This window comes from Choloepus didactylus, chromosome 18, assembly GCF_015220235.1.
Source record: "Choloepus didactylus isolate mChoDid1 chromosome 18, mChoDid1.pri, whole genome shotgun sequence".
NCBI lineage: Eukaryota > Metazoa > Chordata > Mammalia > Pilosa > Megalonychidae > Choloepus > Choloepus didactylus.
In genome coordinates, this window is record NC_051324.1 from 36,061,573 (window position 1) to 36,087,243 (window position 25,671).

At 34.2% G+C, this 25,671-nt stretch overlaps 1 protein-coding gene across 1 annotated transcript in view; it reads right to left on the reverse strand.

Moving 5' to 3' along the window:
- Positions 1 to 25,671, reverse strand: part of VMP1 (vacuole membrane protein 1) — a 134,462-nt gene that overhangs the window by 37,492 nt on the left and 71,299 nt on the right. The window contains exons 6-7 of the mRNA XM_037810404.1: positions 22,486 to 22,653; positions 15,031 to 15,162 (exon numbers count right to left, since the gene is read on the reverse strand). Coding sequence (XP_037666332.1) covers positions 15,031 to 15,162; positions 22,486 to 22,653 — 300 coding nt within the window. The remainder of the gene's footprint in view (positions 1 to 15,030; positions 15,163 to 22,485; positions 22,654 to 25,671) is intronic.

Genomic DNA, 25,671 nt, shown 5'->3' on the forward strand with positions numbered 1-25,671 from the left:
TTATGAACATTCTTGTACAAGTCTTGATGCATCTTTCTATTGGGTATTTTTGTACAAATGGAACTGCTAGATCATAGGGGATGCATATATTTAACTTTAGTAGGTTCTGCCCAATAGTTATATAAAATAGAGAAAGAACACAGAGATAACTGCTTAGGAAAAGAAAATATTTTTTACACAAGAAGAATTCCAGAAGACAAAACTATAAACTTTCTGAGAAACCAGAATTCTTATTTAAAATGAGTTAAAATCAACCAAATAAATCTGGTAACTACGATGTGCAAGGTACTACAGAATCAAAAGATGAGGACACGTGGTTCCTTAATTCATTCAACAATGTTGACCAATTCTTTACTATATGTTAAACACTATTGTAGGAGCTGAGGATAGAGCACTGAAGCAAACTAATAACATTCTGGGCCCTTGTGGAGCTTAAATTCTAGTGGGAGAAGAGAAAAACTTAACTATAGAACTGAGTAAATGATGTGGCATGTTACAAGTAAAAAGTGCTACATGGAAAACACAACTGGGAAGGGGTGGATGGGCAAATGCAACTTTTTTATATTAAATTCAGTTTTACTGAGATATATTCACATACCATGCAATCATCCATGGTGTACAATCAACTGTTCACAGTACCATCATATACTTGTGCATTCATTACCCCAACCTATTTTTGAGCATTTTCCTTACACCAGAAAGAACAAGAATAAAAAATAAAAGTAAAAAAGAATATCCAAATCATCCCCCCCATCCCTCCCTATTTTTCATTTAGTTTTTGTCCCCATTTTTCTACTCATCCATCCATACACCGGATAAAAGGGAGTGCGATCCACAAGGTTTTCACAATCACACTGTCACCACTTGTAAGCTACATTGTTATACAATCGTCTTCAAGAGTCAAGGCTACTGGGTTGAAGTTTGATAGTTTCAGGTATTTACTTCTAGCTATTCCAATACATTAAAACCTAAAAAAGGTTATCTATATAGTGTGTAAGAATGTCCACCAGAGTGAACTCGCAACTCCATTTGAAATCTCTCAGCCAGTGAAACTTTACTTCATTTCATTTCATATCCCCCTTTTGATTAAGAAGGTATTCTCAATCCCTCAATGCCACATCCAGATTCAACCCTGGAAGTCATATTCTGAGTTGCCAGGGAGATTAACATCTCTGGGAGTCAGGTCACAGGTAGAGGGGAGGACAGTGAGTTCAACTGCCAAGTTGGCTTAGCTAGATGGAGAGGGCCACATCTGAGCAACAAAGAGGTACTCAAGGGGAGACTCTTAGGCACAATTATAAGCAGCTTTAGCCTCTCCTTTGCAGCAATGAGCTTCCCAAGATAGAGGGATTGGCATACCAAACCGTCAGTCCTCAATGTTTGTAAGAACATCAGCAACATTCTAGGTGAGGAAGTCCAACACATCCACATTTTCCCCCAGCTCCTCAGGGTGACCCTGCACATACATTCTTATTCTCTGTCCAAATTACTTTGGGATGTGTCTCTATTTCACACTAACCTATGCAAACCTACCATATCTCACTTCCTATTCAAAGTTCCATGTAAATATGGTGTTTGAACAAACTGACTGTACAAGTTAAATTGTTTAGAAAATATAGATTCTGCATCAAATAAACATCTCTTCCCTTGGTCTCACATGGAAGTTGAAGTTTTAAAACACAGTCAGTATCAACCTTTACCCTTTGGCCTGATGGGCAAATGTAATTTTAAATAGGGTTTTCAGAGAAAGCCTCACAGAGGAGGTGACATTTGGTCAAAAACCTAAAGAGGCAAGGGACTGAGTATTGCTGATATCTAGAGAAAGAGGGTGCCATCAAGCTTTTTCATTGGGAAATAAATAATCTGCTGTGTGTTTGTGGAGGGTGGGTTGTAGAGGAAAGAGATAAGGAAAGAGATGGCAGATGACTCAGAAAACATAAAATGCAAAGAACAAGAGAAAAATAGATGCAAATTGCTATGGAAGAGGGAAATAGATTGCAAATACTAACCATTTTACAGTACTCTTGCAACATCAAAATGATAGTGCTTAGATAACATTGTCTTTTTAACTTCTCTGAACCACAGTTTCTTTACGTTTTCTTTAAAGTGGTGACAGTATTTATCACTATGATAGACATGGGACAAATTTTTTAGACTGGTTATGCTGCTTAATAAATGCAAAAAGATTAAAAAACTTGACACCCAATGAAATATAATATCCTGCCAGAGTGCACAGTAAGACATTACAATGAGCTCCGTTCTGGTACAATCTCACAACTGAGGGGATAAGAGACTTTTGTTTTGTTTTGTTTTGTTTTTAATTTCAAAGAAGAGAAAAGAAAAAGGCTAATAACAATAAAGGAAGAGGCATATAAATAAGGTGGGAAGGAGGCAAGGAAGAAAATGCATTAAAAATTGAATGCTTATTGACTATACCCTGCAATGATACCAAATTAGTTTACCAATTCTCCACCAAGAGAAGGTAGCAATAGGTGAGCTTTCTTTTCCTGAATGCTAGTTCTTAATTTACTTATCCTATCTCCACAAAATAAGAGAAAATTTTTTAGTTATGTACACCTGTAATGGTCATCTCACTATGGTTACTAATCTTAAACCTCAGGAAACAATCTATTAGACATAGAACATCTGTTGGGTAATCTAGGAAGAAAGACGGGATTGGAGAAATGTTGTTCCAGGAGGCTTTCTCAAGGGCTGATCACCAGCATTTGTTACCATTTTCAGATAAAAAGTAGAAAAGTATTTTTGGAAGTTCAGACAAGCATACAGTCAAGTGAAAATTACCACAATTAAAATTGGCCAGGATCTGCTGCTTCCCTTTCCTCTGTTTCCCTGCCTCAGTTTCTACTGAAAAGATTCTTAGGGATGCTGGCAGCCACTCATATCAGTGCCTGCTTAACCTCTAGTTGAAATAAACACAATGGACTATGTAGTATGCAAGCATTATTAGAATAACTAAAGAAGGACATATTAAACATGTAATGCATTTTTCTTTTTTCTCTCTTTTTTCCTGTCTGAAGTAAACATCTCATCATCTGATAATGTCTCATCAGAAAGAGTATTTTCCAAATCTTAGTTGATGCTAGAGACAAAAAAAAAATCACCATTAATTTTTTTTTAGCACTTTATAGTTGATTGTTTTTTGGTTACAGACAGCTAACGAATAATGAGTATTTCCAAATTCAAACCAGTATTAAAAAAGACAACAAAAAGCATATAACAATCTACTATGTATGAAACACAGCAATAATACTAGTCTGTGGGGGAAAGAAAAAAGTCAAAATGGTTGAGATGAGCTTGACTTGAGATGAATAGCCAAAGCTATGAAAACTAGGTTAGTATGGAATTTGCAAAACCATCAGGGACAGAAAATTTAAGAGACCATTAACAAAGGATAAAGATAAATGGAAAACTCTTTATTAGAAGAAATGTAACTACTGGGACTCTTTTCTGAGATAGAACAATCTTACTTATCAAATTTATAAATGGCCCTGGGAAAAGCAGCAAAAAGTTTAGTTCCAGATCTACGGTTGAAATTAATTTATTTCTAAAGTGGGAAATGCCAAATTTATGACAATAAGGTGAAATATCTTCCAAGTTTGAGTTAGTAAGAAGAAAAGTGGTAGGTCAACTTTTATCTGGACAACAGTAAGATAATACTTTTAGGGAAAAATTATGTAAATTCTAAAAAGATGGGCTCTAGGTTATAATGCATTGCCAAAAGGGCTCACAATTCTAGAAATTTGAGAAATGAGTACAACAATGTAATTGCCCCAGAAAATCATGTACAGTTCTGATAATTTCATGTTAGGAAAGATATAAAGAATTAGATAAAGATCCACTAAAACAGCATTTAAGGTGATCAAAGAGATTTGGGGTTTATTGGATATAAAAAGGAAATAATTGTATTGTCTAGAATTGCTGAAAGGTGAGCTGATTGAAATCTATAAAGTTATGAACAATATGAAAAGAAGAAAGGAGAAGTATTTAACAAATCTAACAGTACTAGAATGAGGGTGGCACCCTACATAACTGGAGAGAGGCAAATTTAAAACAAATGCAAGCATTGCTTTATATAACAGGCCATAAACTTACTGAATACTTTACTAAAAGAAGTTGTAAAAATACAAATTTTTACAAGTTTGGAAAAATTAACTGATGCAGACCCATATCAGAGAAAGAGACAAAGAAGTCTATGAGGGTAGTACTGGAGCAGTGATCATGCCCTCTTTCTGATATAGCTACATAATCCTTTAGTTTAAGAGCATGACAGTCATGTTTTTTCACTATAAGGACCAAGTCAGAAAAAATGGGAAGACTCTACCCAGAGACATTTCCTTAAATACCCAGATAGGGCTAATTTATTTACCTAATATTAAAAGAAACAAGGAATAATTTAAGCATGTCTTGCCAGCAATTCCAGAGATGTGAACTTTAAGAGAGAACTAGGGATCTATCATGATAAACCAAACACCTTGGTTAATTAGAAACAAAAACACCTCTTGCAATAGGAAATGAGCATAATAGTTATTCTGCTTTCCATGTCCTGCATTTAACTCTGGTTCTGGGCCAGGGACCCTGGGATCACTCAGCAGTAATAACAGAGGGTAGGTTTGTATTTAGTGTGTTACTGATTTGCAAACTCATGAGCAAGAACACAGGGGCATACATAATCTGTTGGCCCAAATTTCAATGAAAGGGGCCTTTCTAAAGGCATTTTTCAAAAGTTGTTTGAAACCCAAACCTGAAAAAAATCTTTAAATTACTTTAACAAAGGTAACCCAACGCTTACCCACTGCTTTTTTTTTTCCTTCCATATCTGTAAACAGGTGTGCAAATGAAAAGAACAAAACAGGCATAAAACAAAACTATAGTCTACTCCAATGTCCAAAGCAAACTAACAAGAAAAACTTTATTATTTATTTTGCTTTGTTAATGACCATGTTATATTAACCTCTTCATTTCATTTTAAAATCATCTAGTTTCAACTGGAATTGCTTCTTCATCAAAATGAATAATGTTTGTCTATTTTAATTTGATCACTGAGAGTTAGTATATATGGCTAAAGCATAAACACTTTTAAACCTCCGTTATTCTGTATTCTTTCCTGTGAGGAATAATTAGCTCATCTCAAAATTTTTCTAGCATGTTATTTTACCTAAACTTATTTTTTACAAAAAAGTTAACAGAATAAAAATAATTTTTAGGAGGTTGGATTTAAATATTTTCACTAAAGTTATTTTTAAGAAAATAAATCTGGCTCAAGATGACAAGGAATGCCCATGTAAAAACACATGAGCAAACAAGCTTCCCAGTGGCCTTCCACATTCAGCAGCTTGCATCAAGTTGCAGCTATCTTTCTTGTTCAAACAGTTAAGACTGTAGGGAAGGGTTAAAGTCAAAGAAAGACTCAGAAAAAGAAGAAAGATTAAAGTCTGGGAGTGGGGTGAGGAGGGAAGAGAGTTCAAAATAAAGCAAAAGCTTCCTGAGAAAGCAAATGAGAAGAGGCATTAAGAATTCCACCATAAATCATGCTAAGTGTGTCTGGAAACTCCAACCACAGAACTATTTGAAGTACTACCTTTTCTCTTTGAATCAAATGCAAGTAAGTGACCGTTGGAATCAAAACCTAACTGTGTTAGTAGTCAAAAAATCCTGCAACAGAATCCTTCAAAAAGTTGCTAAATCTTGATGGTGCTTTGTGGTAAAATCATGAGCTCACACTGAAAGATGATCTAGTAGGCCTGCCTTTTCAAAAATTGAACGTTGTTGGGTGGGGTTGGCATTCTGAAAAGAGAACTACATTAAACCTTAGTAGCTCTGACAATGCCACATAAAGAAATGTGTTTATGTGCCTCCAATGTTCGTTAGGGTATAATTTATCAGTTTAACTCTTTGTAAACAAGCACAAAAAATCCTGAGAGCAGGAAGCTTTTCTGTGGAACTCCTGATGCAACAAAAAACCATAGCAGTTACTGCAAAGCATAATGCAAACCCTCTAGAGTCCACGTTGACAAATTCTTTAACAAGCCTTGTGGTTACAGGGAAGCTGGTTTCACTCTGACTCACTCCTGCTCAAACAGTTTACTGGAAATGAAGGGGAGGGGGAATTTTCAGAGAAGTCATGTGATGGCCAGACAAACCACAACCAGTAAAGGTTCAGCAGAGTCAAAAACAGGTCCCAGCAACAACTGACACCCAGAGTGTTCAAAGGGCACTAAGTTATATGAAAATGAGTCCTATTTTGTTTCTGGTCATCCACACCATGAATTCTTTCAGAAGTCTGTGTACATGAAGGAACACTTTATCGGGGGAAAACCAGAGGCATAGAGCATGGTGTGGGCAACTGCAAACCTTCATAGGAAAATATGCTTAACAGAGACTAGCATAAAAGGAATGCTAAAGCACTTAGTGAGTGTATAAATAATTGTTATTAAATGCTTTTTCATAGCCTCTAAATGCAAATGATCAAACACATATTCTCTCACTATCAGGACCTCAAAAGAATGCTTCATTTTCACTTTGTACTTTGGTTGAGATGTTCACTGGGTAAATACTTATTCTATTGCATAAAAAGAAAATAAATGTACCAGCCATAAGAATGAGAACACCATGACAACTGATGAACTTTTTTTGTTTTTGTGTTTTCATTAATAATAGAAATAACTTGAAATTCCTGAACAAGATAAGGATCCTATTAAGTTTAAAAAAAAAAAAAGTTTTAGTTTTATAAAAGTTGTAAGTATGTAAAGTTAATTTAGGGCTTTAGCTTCAACATACAGTCCTAAATGGAACCTAAAAAATGCTCCCTCAAAATAAGATTAAATCCAGAAACTAAAAAATAGTCTTTGAAGAAATGCTTAACTTAAGATGGTCTGCAGACTCATAAACTAGACCCAACAAGCCAGAGTGTGAATATGGAGGGGAAAAACTTCATTTCTTTAAAAGGTGAAGTTTTAAGACTTTTTAATTCCTGATTTCAGCATAGGAACAATAGGAAACAGTAAATTTCATACAGTTGCAAAAGAATCTGAGTAGTTAACTCACTTGGACAGAAAGCAAACTTATTGAAACCATAGCCTTCCATGTAAATATGACCATCATTCCTACTCTTGATAAAGCATTAAACTAAAAAATACCACAACCCACCCCCCATGCTCCTAGTCCCTATTATTTCAATAATACTGGCTGACCTAATCTTTTAGAACACATACAGCAAATAAGTTCCTTTATTTTTCAACTCAGTTCTCCTAATGCGTCTTTTTCTTTTTCTCTGACTATGCAATTTATAGATTTACTAACCAAATTACCACAAGAATCTTTGTTTCTAAGGTATAGCATTTTAGAAAAGTTGTTTTACTCAATGTGAGTTAAGCATTGCAAGTCTTTTAAGTTAAGGATGTCTTCTAGAATATTTTCAACTCTTGTTCTCAGTTAAATCTTTCTTGTGATTTCTGCCTTCATTGCATTTTATATATTATATGAATGTGTTTTGTGTAATGCTACATTTTTCTCTCAACTTAGTATTTCATTGTTTATTGAAATTTTCTGTAAGATGAATGGTATGTGCAAGGCTAGGCAGGCACTGTCAAAATACACATATTTTGAGGTCTTCTCTCAAGGAGTATACAGACTCTTGGGAGAGATAAGAAAAGTTCATAAATAGCTTTAAAAGAAGGAAGAAAGTGATAGATAAGTGACACAAGAAATATACAAGTAGGATGGCTATAGGAATTCAGAAGTGACAATTTCTGAGGGTGACAGGTGGGTCATGAAATACTTCATGAAGAAAGGAGCATATATGCTTGAAAGGCAAGTAGGAATTGGAAAGGTGGACATGCAGATGAGAGGAAATGACACACTGTGAGCAAAGTTATGAAGAGGAACAATAGCATATGGTTGTGTGGAAAAAGTGACTTATTCAAATTCACCAGAGTGAATTATTTCAAATCTTAAAAACTGCAGAGTTCTTTATTTAAAAAAAAAAATTATACACTTACTTTTTTTGGTTTATGAATGGGTACCCCAGGAGTTTCTTAAAGTTCAACTTGAAAACCACCAAACCAGAGAGGTAAGAATGGATATGTAGGTACGGGCCAAGAAATGGAGGAAACTGGGTTAAACTGTTTATATTTCACTCTTTATGAAATTGGGAGCCATTGAGCAGCAAAGATTCATGACCAGAGCTATTTTTGTTGCAAAGTGTGGGGACAGACTGGAGAAAAGACTAGCGAAGAGGAGACCTATCAGGAAACCACTGGAAATGTTCAGGTAAGAGGCAATAGGGGTTTAAACCAAAGTGTAAAGGGAAAAGAGAGGGCAGATATGAAGATTCTGTGAAGGTAGAATCAATAAGTCATGAAGAATGACTAAATGTGGGAGGTAAAGAGCAAGTCAGATGACTCAGATTTTGACCTGAACTGATTGTGAGGATGGTGATACCATTAACAGCAATCAGGTGCAAAGGAGAAAAAAATCATAAAAAGAATGATTAAACCTTGCATGAAATAGTCCATGAATCACATAAACAGCTATCTGTACCTAATTTTTAAAAATGATAAAATTGCTCGAGGCCATAGGAAGCTACATTCATTCATGTCTACCTCCCACAGATAACTAGTGAAAACATGATAAAAAGCCAAGAGCAAAAGGAAGTTAGCTTAGTGGAAAAATACTGCCTAATCTCAATAATGTATTCATGAAAATAAATAAGGAATCAGAAGACAAAGAAATGCTGTAATCATTTTTTTCAAAATATCTGTAGTATGAAACCTGACAATCAGTCAAAACTGGAATTTAAGCAAATACTTGGCTTTAAAATTGTTACCGAGTAACATTTTCCAAGCAAAATCATATACACCCTTTAACCTAGTTGGAGAGCACATGGCAAAGAAAAGAAAGCCAATTTTATTTTATTGATTTATTTATTTTTACTTTTCCTGCTGATAAGCTTATTCTACTAAAAGGCTTTACCTTCAAAATTAAAAAAACACTTTTTCTAACTCATTCTCAGGCAATTCTAAAATTTAAATACTCATAAATTATTCATTTTATTTAATTTGTGGTTTCCATGACACAAAACAGACAAAATGAACTTGAGAGAAATCCAGTCAAAAAGTAACTAAAATAATTAGGGACATGAGAGATGAATGAAAAAAATAATTACCCTAATGGTAGATAAAGACCGAGAGAATAGTCTTTAAGAGCTCAAATTAAATGGATAAGATGAGGAATGATTTATTTCTCCATCAGAACTGCAGAGAGGCTGAAAACAAGAAGATTATGTAAGTAGAGTAGTTATTCCCTTCCCAACTTAGCATAGTGAGGCTACTACTTCCTCCAGCCCCCGCAGAATACATAAGGTACAGTCTCTAGAGAAACTGAACCACAGGTCCCTGGCTAAGGATGTATTTATGCCTGTGCTTGTCCAGGTATCCAAGGACAAAACACAGAGTGAATTAAGTGAAAGTTTATATACTAACTGGAGATCTCTAACTCCCCTTCCTCAGCCTAACTTTGTAATGTCAACAGCCAGGCTTATATTCCCCAGACAAGAAATTGGAGGATTCTTCACTGGAGAAAGGGAAGTACCCCAAAGGACAGATCAAAAGATACTGATATATGGAGGTTCTCAATAAATAAGCCAGTCAGCCACTCCATCAAACCATAAGGAAGCCCTGTCATCATCACTATGCCTAGCCTCCACACACATAGCTTTTATTCAGTTTTTGAGTGACTTATTCTGATATATAAACAGATAAACAAGGATCACCAAGCTTTAATGAAAGCCTACATCAAGAAACAGAGCAGACAAACCTAAACAAAACAGAACAGAAACTTGTAGAAAAAAGACAGTGCTGGAACAACAGAAAACTTGAACGAAACCAAGTAGCTTCAAAAAGATAAGAGAAACTGGGAATATAATGCCATTTTTTATGTGTGTGTGGTAACAAACATAATATAAAATCTGTCATTTTCACCATTTTTAAGTGTATGATTCAGTGGCATTAATTACTTTTTATAATGTTTTGTTGCCATCACCACCTTCCATTACTAAAACTTTTTCTTCACTCAAAACAGAGATTCATTACCCATTAAGCAATAACTCGTTATTCCCCTCTACCCTCAGCTCCTGGTAACCTCTAATCTACTTGCTATCTAGATGAATGAATTTTTTCTTCTAGATATTTCAGATAAGTAGAATTATATAACATTTGTCCTTTTGTGTCTGGCTTATTTCACTTGGCATGATGTTTTAAAGGTTTATCCATGTTGTAGCATGCATCAGCACTTCATTCCTTCTTATGGCTGAATAATATTCCATTGTGTGAATACGCCACATTTTATTTATCTATTCATCTATCAATGGACATTTGGGTTGTTTCACTTTTTGGCTCTTACAAATAATGCTGCTATAAATGTTGGGATTCAAGTACCTATTTAAGTATTTGTTTTCAATTCTTGGGTATATATCTAGAAGTGGAATTGCCAAGTTATATGGTAATTCTATGTTTAACTTTTTGAGGAACTGCCAAACTGTTTTCCATAGTGGCTGCACAAAATTTCTTTTTGAAAATAAATATATAATAGAAGAAAAACACTTCAATATAAGGGTTAGAAGGTAAAGTCGAGGAAATCTCATAGAAAATGAAATAAATATGAGGAGGTAAAAGATGAAAAGATTAAAGTATGGTTATAGGAGCCGTACCATTAAAGTAACTAGAATTACAGAATGTAATAGAGAAATAGCATAAGAACATGTCCCAAAACCAATGGACTCTAGATTGACAAGATCTGAGAGCCTAGCAGAATAAATTAAAAAGACCCATACCTGATAGTAGATGCATAAACTGAGGTTTCTGGAAAGTAGTGCTATAAATAAAATTAAAGTTCTACCACTTATCTATTCTCACATCTGAAGGGGATGTGGGGGAAGAGTACCTCAAAGATATAGGCAACCATTGTCCAAAGAAGTGCAAACTGAGGCATGATTAGAGGGACTAAAGCACTGTGGATAAAAAAACAGATGACAGTTTCAAATATGACCTCCAAATACAAAGTCATATTTAACTGCAGGGCAATAACTTGAGATTCAGTGAATCCCTATGGGAAACTCTATTAGTCCTAAAAGGTGAGAAGAAGCAGGCATTAGTTTAAGTTCTTTAATAATGGTTACATAATTTTCCTAAACAATGCTATGGGGGTGTTCTGGTTTGCTAATGCTGCCGTCATGCAAAATACCAGAAGTGGATTGGCTTTTATAAAGGGGGTTTATTTGTTACACAGTTACAGTCTTAAGGCCACAAAGTGTCCCAGAGTACCTTCACTGGAGAAAGACCATTGGCATCTGGAAAACCTCTGTTAGCTGGGAAGGCACGTGGCTGGTGTCTGCTGATCCTGGGTTGTGTTCCAGCTCTTCTCTCAGCTCCTGTGCATTCTTCAAAACGTTGCTCTTGGGGCGTTTGTCCTCTTTTAGCTTCTCCAGAGCAAAAGTCTGCTTTCCAAGGCCATCTCCAAAATGTCTCTGTAAGTTGCAGCAGCGAGCTCCTTCTGTCTGAGTTTCTCACATAGGACTCTAGTAAACTAATTAAGGCCCAAGCTGAATGGGCAGGGCTACACCTCCATGGAAATTATCTAATCAGAGTTATCACCTATAGCTGGGTGGGTCACATCTCCATGGAAACAACCTAATCCATCAAAGAACATGGCATTTTGGGGGACATAATACATCCAAACCGGCACAGAGGGTCAGATCAATTGGCAATAGGTATCAAGACTAAAATGCCTAAACATTTTGTTCTTATAATTCCACTTCTAGGAACACAGAGACATGCACAAATATCTATATAAATAATGCTCTAGTACACATTATTTATAATAGTAAAAAATGGAATCTAATTGTTCAAAATGGGAGGTTGTCAAAGTAGATTATAAATCAGGACACTGAAGAAGGTATGAACTCAATTTTGCTGGAGAAAATACATGTAATATATGTGCATATAAAAACAATGGAAGGGTATATCAAATGTTGAGGAATAGTAAGCTTACAGCTGATATTAGTTTTCTTCTTTAGAATTTCTTTCTTGTATTTTTTTTTATTTTTTTTTCTTTTGCAATGACTACATCCTAGTCATTTAATTAGAAAATAAAAACCCAAATGGAATGCAATAATCAGCTTTTTTTTTTTTTTACCAAGAGACTCATCTGTATTCTAGAAATATTTCTATTCAAGCAGCTCTTTGTCTAAGTTCACTCTTTCAGCAGCTATATCACTATACAGTTTATAGGAACTTCCACATTTAAAAAACAAAAATTGTTGCCAATGGCAGCGGAACAAGAACCAACAAATTAAATATCTGGATAATCTTTTTTTTTAACCTAAATGCATTAAAAACAAAACATACATGTGCATGGTTTTGCTAATCTCCAAATTCAGATTTTTCTGATTCTTGACTCATCAACCAATGTGACAATCTTTCCAGCTTTGTATCATCTGCATAATTTTTGTGATCATTCAAGTAGCTAATAAAATTGATGGCCATGCAGTCTCACACTAATAACTACTTCTCCAGGTTGATATCTATCCGCAAATCCTAACTGAAAAATATAAAGGGAAACTGAAGGGGTTGAATTAGTGTTTTTCAAACTGCAAGACCCATTAGTGAGTTGTGCAATCACTTTAGGGGGTTCCAAACAACATTAAAAGAAAAGAGAGAGAGAGAGAGAGACAGAATAGAACATAAAATACCAAAGGGTATCTCACATTCAAAGGATAGGTATTACTCTGTGAAACCTTCATTTGAGATTATATATATATGCACCAAGGCACAAAGGAAAATATATTTCTCTCTGTAGACAATGTTAAAAATGTCTGGAAACTACCAACGATCTCTCCTATAATGCTGCACTGATTTATCCATCTTGAGTAAAAAATATCATGACAGCCTACTAACATTATCAGAAAAGAAGATTAAGTTAGCCTAAAGATTAGTTCGTACTATAAGTAAAAACAGTAAGTTTCAGAGTTGTCAGTATGATATTTAAATACTTACATATTTGCTTTTCCTCAAGTCTATCTTTCCCCTTCAGTTTCTACTTGGGTTAATAAAACTACCACCTCCTCAGTCGCCCAGCTTGAATCTTAATAGTGATCATCCTTTTCCATGTCTCCCATTTCTATCATCTGTCAAGTACAACTGATGCTAGATCACAATATCTCTTACATTTCTGTCTCTCCTTTTTTTACAACTCTTTCTGGAAGTCCTCGTTATCTCCTGCTTGAATTATTGCAATAAATTTCAAAGCTACCAGTGAACACTAAACACTTTACCCTTATAAGGACCTTCCAAAATCTGGTTCTAATCTACCTTTAAAATAGTACTCACTTTCATCGTTGCTTTGTCCAGACTAAAACAATTGCTATTCCTCATATACTCTTTGTGTTTTCTGCCTTCCTTGCCTAAGCACAAGATATTTTCCTTGGTCTAGAATGCATCTGTTGCATCTCAGTGAGTCCAAAATCTCATCCTTCCTTACAGAATATTGTTATCATTTGTAGGCTCTTGTAGCATTGCCATTTGTATCTAATCACCATCAATAAATAACAAGCTTTTTGAGGGCAGGATCTGATTTGGGTTTAAAGAGACTGTGTAATATGGTTTAAAAAAAAAATTAGCAAGCCCTCAAAGCATTAGTTTACATATCTGAAAATGACACTAAAATCCTATAAAAATTTAGTCATCATCATTCATTTTTGTATTTCCATCAGTTAATAATGTTCTTAGGAGTTTTCCTGCAAAAACCTATTCACCTACTCTGAAACACTGAGATGGGAGGTGGACAGTTTGTACTCAGCTCAAAAGGCTCAGCCAATTATGTTACTGCTTGCTTAAGTGTGGAATTTAGTTTTTTCAGTTTCAGAGGTTTACATGGGTCCATTTTGAGGATACTGTAAACCAGTCAAGAGTAAAGAGTCATTAATTTGACTTAGGGAAAGGCTAGTCTGAATTGCTGAAAAGTTTGAGTTGTTAAATATTATTTAAAAAGAAAGTTCTACTATTACCAAGTATAGATAGTACTACATATTGCTAACTAGTTTAAAGCTTTAATGATTATTTCAGAATGTGATATAACTCATATATCCACTCACTCAGCAAACATTCAACAGCTCTGAGCATCGTGAAGGGTAGAAGGAAGATGAGGTCACATCACTGCTTTCAAGGAGCTAACAGCTTTCAGAGATGAACCATATCACAAAGTTTCATAAGAGCGATATAAATAAAAAATTCAGAGAAAGGAGAGATTAATTTTAGAGGCGGTGGGTGTTTAGGCTTCCTGAAGAATCTAACTTTCTTTTTTTTAATCTTGAAGAATGGGTAGAATCTCTATTTATATACATATATTTTTACACATATGTGCCATTTAGAAGTTGCTGGTGGGAGAGGAACGACCTCTTGCAATCTTAATCATGCTACTAATTTGTTTGGAAAAAACTCTTTTTTACCCACTGACAGTACAAAGTTTATCCAAATTGTCTTTTTTAAAATAGCAATTTGAAATTATTTCTCAATTAAACATTAGGTAAACTTTATTTGATATTTTTGTATTTTTAAAAAATTAATTCAGAAGTTCTACTATTTTGGACTCAGAGCCTGGTTCACCTATTCACCCCCCTCATTTATGCAGCAGTCTGTTTGGTAACATGCATGAACACATAAACGAAGAATGTTTTAACTCCCTATCCCTTTAATTTCACTGGCAACATGAATTCACCCTGGTTTCTGACAATGTATGTTTTAGCTTAGTATGAGATCTCTCACTGACTCTTTGTATTTCTCTATTCTAAGATTAACATTATTTTTATATTTTAGCTTATCTGAATATTCCACTCCAAGCCATATTTAATTTTATTTTTACCTTGTTTTCTTCAGAGTAACTCTTGATGATTTCACCTTAATCATACCTCTTTAGAGACAATAAAAGTGTTCTATTTGATTTTTCCATTGCTCTTACTTGTGCAGCCTCTGCATGTTCCAGCATCTCTTCAAATTCCTGATAGTCTTCATCATCTGGTTCAGCACCTGAGAGGCGAGCTGCCCTTGCCATGAAATATGGAGGCAGCTCTCCGATTGCTGTACCAATACCCTAGATGAGAAACCAAAATACTCAGATGAGGTTCTATTCTCAACACAGTGACCCTAAAGAGATCAAATCTATACTTTTCTATATCACCAAAAGCATTCTGAGATGAAATTTCCTAGATGAGAAAGCATCTACTACAAAACCAGAAAGACCTGAGTTTGAATCTTGGTTCTGAATACTGACCTATGTGATGCCCGGCAAGATAACATAGATAAAACTCTTTGATAACTCCTGGTGCATTGAAGACTCTAAATTAATGTTAGTTTTCTAGTCTCTCAGGTTAGAAATAGTAATGGATAAATTTAGAAAATAAATTAAGTATGTTAGATTTACATATGCTATATATGTAAACGTATATTACATTATCTTCACAATAATTTATTTTATGAAATACCCAATTCTCTTCTATTCATGGGTGGAATCAACATCTCTACTTTTACTCTGTTATCTTTGTCTTTTTTTTTTCAATATTTAAACGATCTGTTAATGAGAATTCACCAGTATAGCTGTTAGATAAATATTTTCTAGGAAACCTTCTAGCATTTTGGATATCGCTTTAATCCTAATACAACTTCTCTGCAAAGAGTTAAAACTTGAAATAAATTGTGCTCAGGAAGCCCCTTGAAAACTCAAATTAGGATAGATAAATTTTCACCACAGGAAAAATGTTTATTTCCTCAGGATTCTGAGTGACTCATGTTTCAGTCACTTTGTAGACTTTTGTTTTTGAAGCGAATTGTTTTTTGTCCTCCCCAATCAATTTAGGACATAAGGATCAAAACAAAGTTCAATGAAACAGGAACTTGGTTTGGACTTAAATGGCTTAAATGCAGGATAGGTAGTAATGCAATAGGCATATTTAGCCTTTAGGGAAATTCTCAACTTTGAGCCATACAGACATCCCATCATACCCTGAGTCACAATGAATGAAAAAAGGAAAAAGCTTTGGTAGTTCTCAGGGGCAACTTTGGGCCTTTCGGTTTGCTCTGTTCTAGAACTCTACCTCCAGCAGCCTTAAAAATAAACCCCAGTGGACATGATTAAACTAAAACATTTTGCAATCAAGTTGTTACATACTCCAAAGTGTACAGCCAACAATCTTTAAATATAACTACATTATCCACATATGGAACAAGAGTTTTGAAAAAGAACATGCTTAAGTGCCAAAAGAATAAGGCTAGATTTAGTTAAGGAACAGAGAGACAGGGAGAGACAGATACATAGAAGGACATAGGAACAAAACACAAACCATTTATTACTAAACAAGAAAAATAAGAAGTTGGTCAACTTTGGAGGGTGCTAGATAACCAACTCGTTATTTTTTTAAAAATGGTAAATAAAGTGAAGGTATTTATCCTGTCTTTCCTATATGAATTATATCCCGAGGTAACCAAACTACTGATGAAAAGTTTCTCTTTATGAAAGTATTTCAGCTAATAACTGAAGAAAATACAGTGGAATTGGAACATTACCATTTTATAACCCTGGTGCTAATATCTCAAAAAGAAAGACAATGAGGTTTTATTGTGTCTCATGATAGAAATACCCAAGACTATGAAGGGTATTCCGATTCCCCTTTCCCCCACTCCAAAAAAAATCAAGCCTCTAGATGGAACTATCAACATACAGGTAACACAGGGAACTGAGGAACACCAGCCAGAATACAATCTGCAAAATCCAGACTGTGGAAATCTATCTGACAAACAATCCAGTTTCTCCAACAAATAAATTGAAAAAGAAAAACAAACGTAATAAAGAAAATTTGAGCACTAACCAGATAATTGATTTTAAACATTTGTTTAATTTCTTAAAAGAAATTTAATTCCTTTTAGGTGTGATAATGGTACTGGAGTTATGTTTTTTAGAAGTCCTTATCTTTTAGAGATTGAGAAATATTTACAGATAAATGTGAGCGGATATCTGGGATTTGCTTTAAATAATGGAGAGGGAAGTGGGGGAGGGGTATAGATAAAATATTAGCCATGAGTTAATATTAAAGATGGGTGAGAATATATTGAGTTCATTATATAATTCTCTCTACTTTTGCATATTTGAAATTTTCCATAGTAAAAAATTAAGAAAAAAAGTTAATCACCACAGTTTAGTCAAAACATTAATTATAAAATTAAATATGAACTTCCCTTGAAACCTGTTAAGCCAAATATTCAATAGTTCTGAAACTAATCATATAATTCAAACTTTTGACAAGATTCCTTAAAGTTATACTAGAATATGAAATGAAATCAAGAGCTATACACTATTTTACCATATTTATTAATATATTTTAATTCTGCTTATGTTTTCAAATATTAGCAAAGAACAAGAATGGTGATCACTAGTCAGTATTCTTTTTAAGCAAATAAATAAAAAGAGACTATAGCAATCCAGGCAGGTCCCAAAAAACACATTTTATCCTAGACATAAAAATTTAGTCACTTATCTTGGGTTAGATACTAAAGTCTCATAATTTCACAGTTCTTAACAATACAATTTTCTAATTCTAACAAAAATAAAAAAAGCCTGCCAACCTAGATTTAATGAAAGGAAGGGACTGACTGGCTTCCTTACTGTAAAAGGCAAGTAGTATTTTGTCAGCCAATAAATGAGAACGTTCTTGTAAAGCCATCTGCTACATACCAATTTTTTAGCCTTGAGTACCAGCTTCTTGATCTGGAGAAGGGGGCAACATATAGAATGTAAGCAAAGCCAAGGGATACACATAGTATCTTCTTGGAGTGCCAATTTTATTAAAGGATTTTTAGGTAGAGATAAACCCTGAATTTTTGTGCTTTTAATTATGGGAACTCTGTATTTTATGCATGATTTTACTGTAAACCTATAATTTCTCTAATAAAAAAAGATTATACTAATTCTATAGCAAAATTACCAGATTGCTTTGCTAAAAAAAGAGAAAACTGGCTTGCAGCTTTCATTAAGGTCAGTTTTTAAATGGCCTTAGAACTGATGTTTCTCTATCTGAAAGCCATTGCATATTCTCCTTTCCCTTTTTAAACAATATATCAGTTTTGTTTTGTTTTGTTTTTAATCAAGCAAGGCATTCCCCTGAAAAAATATATGAATGTACAAAAATGGGATGAAATCTATGAAAGTCTAATCTATGAAATTCTAAATCACTGTTTCTAAACCATGGTACTATTGACATTCTGGGTCAGATAATTCTTTACAGTCCTGTGCATCGTAGACTGTTTAGGAGCATCCCTGGCCTCTACCCATTAGATGCCCATAGCACACCCCCAGTTGTGACAATCAAAAATGACTCCAGAGATGGCTAAAAGGCCTCTGGGGGCAACAGTGCCTCCAACTGAGAACCAATGCTCTAAATTGGACAAATTGGCACTACATCATTCATTAAAACCATATTAGCAAAAAAGATTTACCTCTTAATACTCTCACTGGGTTTAAGAGGGTGGTAAAAATGATAGAGTTTGTAATACATTGTGTAGAAAACTGTTGTCAAGAGTTTTCACATGTTTATTAATTTGGGTTCTCAAAAATATATAACACTAATAGAGAAGAGACATTGCCTTGATGCTGTGCATGATGCATGTATCTACTTCACTAAATTGAACATTCTGCCCATTAACAGACACAGACAAAAAAAACACAACTTTTTCCTTGAGAATAATTTAATACATCTTAAATATTTTGACATACACATGCATAAAGTACTGACCTAAATCAATGAATTCAGTTTTTCATGGTAAATATATATGTAGACTATAGTTTAAGTGTAGCATCTAAAAGAGATACCTCCCTACATGAAACATTTATGTATTATTAGTGTTTCTTTAATTGTGCCAGTTTGAAGCTGTTATGGACGCCAGAGAAGCCATGATCCTTTGACCCAAATCTTTTGGGGTAAGACTTTTTGATTAGATGTTCCCATGGAGATGCGGCCCCACCCAGTCAGGATGGGTCTTAATTAGATCACTGGAGTCCTTTAAGACAGCTTACGGAGAAAAGGAGCTCAGAGAAGCTGAGAGAGACATTTTGGAGAGAAGCTAAGATATGTATAGTTTGCCCCTGGGAGAAGCAAGAAGGACCCACAAGAGCTGACACAGAGAGAGATGCTTAGGGAGAAATCGCCCAGAGATATTTTGGAGACAGCCATTGAAACTAGATGTTTGGAGTTGCTAAGCTAAGAGATGAAGCCCAGAGTTCGCTCCAGAGAAGCTAAATGAGAACCCACAGATGCTTAAAGAGAAGGCCACTGGAATCAGAAGCGGAGAGCAATGCAACCTGGGAGCAAAGGACCAGCAGACACCACCCATGTGCCTTCCTGCTGACAGAGGTTCTCCGGACACCATTGGCCTTTCCTCATGAAGGTATCCTCTTGTTGATGCCTTTGTTTGGACACTTTAATGACCTTAGAACTATAAATTTGTAACCTAATAAATCCCCTTTATAAAAGCCAATCCATTTCTGGTATTTCGCATAACAGCAGCTTCGGCAAACTGGAACAATCAGTAACAAATTTCATTTTACTAAATTACATATAAAACCCACATCTTCTTGAATCTAGCTTCTAAAATATATTTAATACTCATGTCTGATTTTAAAATTATCGAAAGCCTATTATGTACCAATAACTGAGGTAGATATTATTGTGCCTATTCTGTGGATAAGAATTTTGAAGCTTATAGAAATTATAAATCTTGTGTTAGGTAACACACTTAAAAATAGCACAAACGGATTTAAAACCAAGGCTAACTCAAAAACCCAAGTTCTTTCCACTATGTTACACTGTTTCTCCTCCTGATCTTCAATAGTTCGTTTAGATCTTCACTGCAACTTTACCCACATATTCTATACTTCCCCTAGCTTTGTTCAATTTGTCTTCATTAGACATTATGGATAACACAAATTGTCCCAGAAAATCTTCTCTTAGTATTTTAGAAAGCAAACTAAGAAGTTACAGTGAAAGCACATCATTTTTGAAAAGGAGACCCATGGGGGAAAACTACAAAAACAGATTTGTCTTTCTCTTTAACATCAAAACAATTCAATGGAAAACTCAAATCCCTGGAACAGACTGAAGCTTAACGTATAATGTTTCCCAGAAACAATGGAAAGATCAGCAATGAACTTCTGAGAGCATGAATTCTTATCTGACTACACCTTCTTTTTAGGTCCACTTGTTGAAAACAAAGCTCTAAATATAGATTCACTTGTGTTTATAATTCCTTATATTAATTAACAGAAAGGTTCAAAAGAATGAGTTAGATTTACAGCCAATGAAATAGTAAGGTACTGTTCTGTAGTAGCAGGCATGAACTCAGTGGTCTCACTAATTTAAAGGTGAAGGTGTTTAAGAACCTCCGTCGTGGTACAAGACAAGTCTGGCTGTCATGCTTAAGTAGGCCTATATGCATGCATTCCTGTAACCCAGAATCTTCTGCACTTTTGTCCATGCCTGCCTGTCGATAGCTAGATTCTAAAGCAGCTAAAAGTAAATACACCAGAAAGTACAGGGTAGCAAAAAAACGTAATTGACTCTTATGGGTGACATGGCATAAAGATGCTGACCTCAAATGTACCTTAATTAAAGAGTCAAAAGATCAAGGAGGGAAAACAGGAAACAAAAAGATTCATTACCTAACAACCAGGATGTTTTACTGATGAATCTCAAATGGTGGACACGAGATGTTCCATAGTAAGAATAATTACAATAGAGAGACACAGTTACTAACGGTGTCATATTCCTCAGATGTATCAATGCAGTAAATGTTGAGAACAATAGGAACAACTTTAAACATAACTTGATATGTGCCACATTATTTTACATGACAAAAGACACTTTCAAAGAAGGTAACTTGAAGAACAAATAAACATTCAAAAATTAATTGTATTTATTGACATTTCTATGTGTAAAGCCTTATGCTGAGTGCTGTGTGAACAACAAATTTAAGGTACAGTCTGTATTTTTTAGGAGTTTAAAATTTATTTGGGGGAAGTAAGCCACTATAGCAGCCAAGTTAACTAATTTAAGGCATGTATGGAGCCAGGCCAAATGAGCACTACAGACAATAGACATGATGGGAGTTTAGAGGAGGCAGCTATCATTGCCAGCTGGGCTGGAAGTTTTCCTTTGCTGGCATTAGAGTTAATCCAGCCACACACTTAATTTTTGAAAGAACAAAAGCATAATATTAAGAAAAATAGAAAATCAAGGTCTACATAGATAGCGCCCTTCTACCATGTTCCAAGTATATTCTGTTATTCTAATAATCGTTTTTCATCAAAAGACTAATGTGGTCAAAATCATAAAACATATGCAACTAGTACAATGAATTCGTTTCCAGTGTTAATAAAAGAGCACAGGAAACATGACAATTTTTCCTGTCTTTCATATTCAACAAGTTCACTGTATGGCATTTCCCTTACAATTCTTTTAAAACAAAACATAATCGCAAACACTTAAATATGTTTTAAATCTCTGCCTTTTCTGTGGCCATGGTAGTCACATTCATTTTAATTAGTTTAGATTTTTAAGTGATCTGTTCCACATTCTTTATTCCCTAAGAGAGTACTAGAGAAATAAAAGTAACAGGGAATACGTAACTTAATAAACACAAATGATGAATTTAAAAGACAATTCAAATTATAATAGGAAGTCTTGAACAAATGAACTATTCCCAAATGATGGCTACCTAAACTTAGGCATATAACAACAACAAAAAGAATGCTTTTTGAGGATTAAAATATACCATTTAATATACCATTAAAAATATTGAAAAAACTTACCAAAATAAACTTAAGCAAACCACAATAAGAATAATTGGTACAACTGAAAGTAAGACCACCGTATACAACCATATAGTCTGATACCTGCACTACAGTAAAGACTGGTTTATCAAGAAATGTCTGACCTGACTTCAGTATTACAACATACTCAGAAAATAAAATGAGTCCTCAAAGAACAAACACAGAGTATTTTAATTGAGCAGTAAGACATATAACATATAACCACTTACTAAGTGTTTATCAAGTATATATGCACTGGGACAAATTTTACAAAGTAGTACAGTCCCATCATATATCATCCTTTTTTCCCTGCTGTTGTCTACTTGACATCATGTTTCCATGATACCTATAGTTTCGTGCCTTCCTTCTGAATGCCATTCATGTACAGAAAAAGCTCTAAAAGTTTCTTTAAACTTGGAAGTAGGTGAATGAAAACATCATAAATCATATATTTGGAAAATATTTACTGACTAGGTATATGTTTGGATTCCATTTGAAGGCACAGCAAAGTATCAAAATGGTGAAGTCAATTTTTGACAAATACGAAAATGCACATCTTACCCACATGCAGGCCTCAATCCTAACTTTTGAGATGATGCTCCACAAAGAAATGGCTCCTTCAATGCCCACTTCATCTGGACAAATAATCTGATCAGGATAGGGTGGTTCAGGGAAATTCACTGAATTGCATTCATAAGCAGCTAATGTAACTGAAGCTATATGTGGACCCTATGAAACAAATATAAGAAAACTCTGATAAGAAATATTAATAAACAAAAAGGAATTATCAATACACATTATTTTAATAGTAACGTAATCATTACATATTACAAGAAAAAGCTGTAAAAAAAAAACAAGAATCTTCCTAAATAAATATTTCAAGAAGCAGTTAGTTAATTTAGAAAAATAATCTTTCCCAGAAATCCTTACTGGCTTGATTTTTTGAAAAAAATTCAGATTTATTCCACTATAATTTACATATAGTAACAGTCATTCTTTTTAGGTTGCAGTTCAATGAGTTTTGACAAATATATTTAGCTATACAACCATAACCAATCAAGAACAGAACATTTCCACTACCCAAAAATGTTCCTTTGTGTCCTTTTGCAGCCAAACCCCCTCCTCACCACCTTTCCATCATTCATAGCCCCTGACAACCATTGAACCCATTTCTGGCTTGATTTTGATTTTTTTCTTTTAAATTAGAGAAGTTATAGGTTTATAGAAAAATCATGCATAAAATACAGAGTTCCCATATACCACCTTATTACTAACACCTGCATTAGGGTGGTACATTTGTTAAAATACATGGAAGAATATTTTTATAATTGTACTATTACCTATAGTCCATTTATTTCTCATTTATGAGAATTTTAATCCCTGTGACTTCAAGCAACTTTCTGTGCCCCTATTGCTTTAAGAAAAAGCATAATGTGAGTATAAGCCACTCTTTTTCCTAACTTAAAAACACCTGGTGAAGTTAACAACCTCACTCACATTTCCTAATGAGATTCTAAAGCAAAATAAAACCAATGAACCAGTATCAGTGAGTTTTTCTTTCATAGTATTTTTTCCCATGGAAAGTTTTGTGCTGCTTTGTACCTTTATTTTGAAATATTACGAATTAACAATCATATAAATTAAAATGGATTAATATTTAGATATGTGATAAAAGATTAAACATGGTGGTTCCCAAATGCACATATATGCAACGCTGAGGTATCTGCATAAGAATCACTTAGGGAGCTTGTTAAAAATATAAATTCCCAGGTCCCTATCCAGAGATGGACTCAATAGGTATGGCTGGAAACCTATATTTTCAAAACAATCTCTTTCAGAGATTCTAGTAAAATAGCTAGGTTTAGGAACTACCAAAAGAATAGTAAAGTAAGAATCAGAAACCTAAGAAAATAAGTGACTTTCTGTGGTTTGGTTTAGGAACTACCAAAAGAATAGTAAATTAAGAATCAGAAAACTAAGAAAATAACTGACTTTCTGTGCTTTGGTTTACTGTTCTGCAAGATAAAGGAATTAGACTAATCTTTAAGGACCAAGTTTTTAGCACAGTGGCTAAAAGCATAGTTTCTAGAGCCAGATTCTCTGGCTCAGGTTCTGGCCTCTGCCACTTACCTTCTGAATCTTGACTTTCTTATCTATAAATTAGCAATAATAAAATACTTATAGCACCTACATCCTGGGGTGGTAATGAAGATTAAATTAGTCAATTCATATAAAGTGCTCAGGTTAGAGAAATGCCTGGCATAAAGTAAGACCTCAAAATGTATTAGCTATTTACTATTACAAAGAAAAAGTGTTATTTGTGGAATAAAAAACATACATGCACACACAAATTATACATATATGAAATAAAAAACTTCCAATGGGAGATTCTATTACTAACCATACTGAGAGGTTTCTGTTAAAGATTTTTCCAATGAGTTTTCATGAATCAGTCCCTGAGAACCGTAAGTAGTCTCTGTATATAAGAGATTCCTTTAGATTGCTTGATGAAAGAATCTGAGGTTCAAAGACAAAGTGTTCAAGATACAGTGATGAAAATAAAACCTTAAAGAATGCCTATTGTTATTAAGATACAAGGCAATCAATATACAATAAGATAATTGATTTTATATTAATGTGAGGAAAATGTTCATAAGTCTAAGCTACATTTTTCCCCTAAGAATAATAAGTATTTTATGTTAAAATAAAATCTAAAAAAAATGAAGTTCTACACTTAGTACTGAATTAATTAATTATTACTTTCTGGACAAGAATATACATGTAAATGTTTAGTCTTTGTTCTTCTTTTTCTTGGATTTTAATTCTTGGAAATCCATAAATGTTGATATTTAAGTTAAAAAAATTTATACAAGGTTAAAGAAAAAGAATGCTTAAAGGTAATCATGTTTTTTTTTTAAGTTAGGAAACTTTAATCATGAAAACTACAACTGTTTCTTTGAATACTGTGTGCATAAAAGAGATTTCACAGTTGAAAAAAAAAAGATTACTTTATGACCCTATGGAAAAAACACTGAATTTAAAGTTTATGGTAGGATGACAGATTAATTAAATTTTCTCACCATATAGTTGCAGCTATCAGATACAATAATAAAAAAAAAATAATAACTTCCACCTTTATTGTCACAAAACACGAAAGAGAAACGTGATGCCAAAGAACAATAAGTAAAAAAGAAGAAATTCAAGAGTTTACCCCTGCTGTCCTCACACAACTGTCCTGTGTAGGCTAGAGGGATAGTCTGCAGCTGACCTGAAGTAGAACTGTCTTGGTGAATGAGATTTCTGGGATATACAGGAAGAAAAAAGGTATTTTCCATTCCACAAATACAGAAAAAAATACATGTCCCAAGAGATTAAACACAATATCCAACAAGATAAACGTCTTAATAGTTTTAATTTTATGTGACTCTAAAAAGGGAAATTTTCAGCACTCTGATTTGAGAATTTTTTCTCTAAAGAAAGGACTGTTCATTCATGCAGCTAAACTGATACATATTTTCTACAACCACACTAATAAGTCATCATTACTCAGCCTTGGAGGCTGATGTGGAGGTTCCTAGACAAAATGAACACTAATAACTCAGCTTCTTGTCCTTTGTTCTTTCTCAAGAGCCTGTTTAGCCTATCCCTTGTCATTTTAGTTTAAACTATGTAACTGATAGGAAATATTACACAAGTGTTTTTCAACATTATGGCTTAATAGTTCTAAATGTAACCCACTTCAGTGAA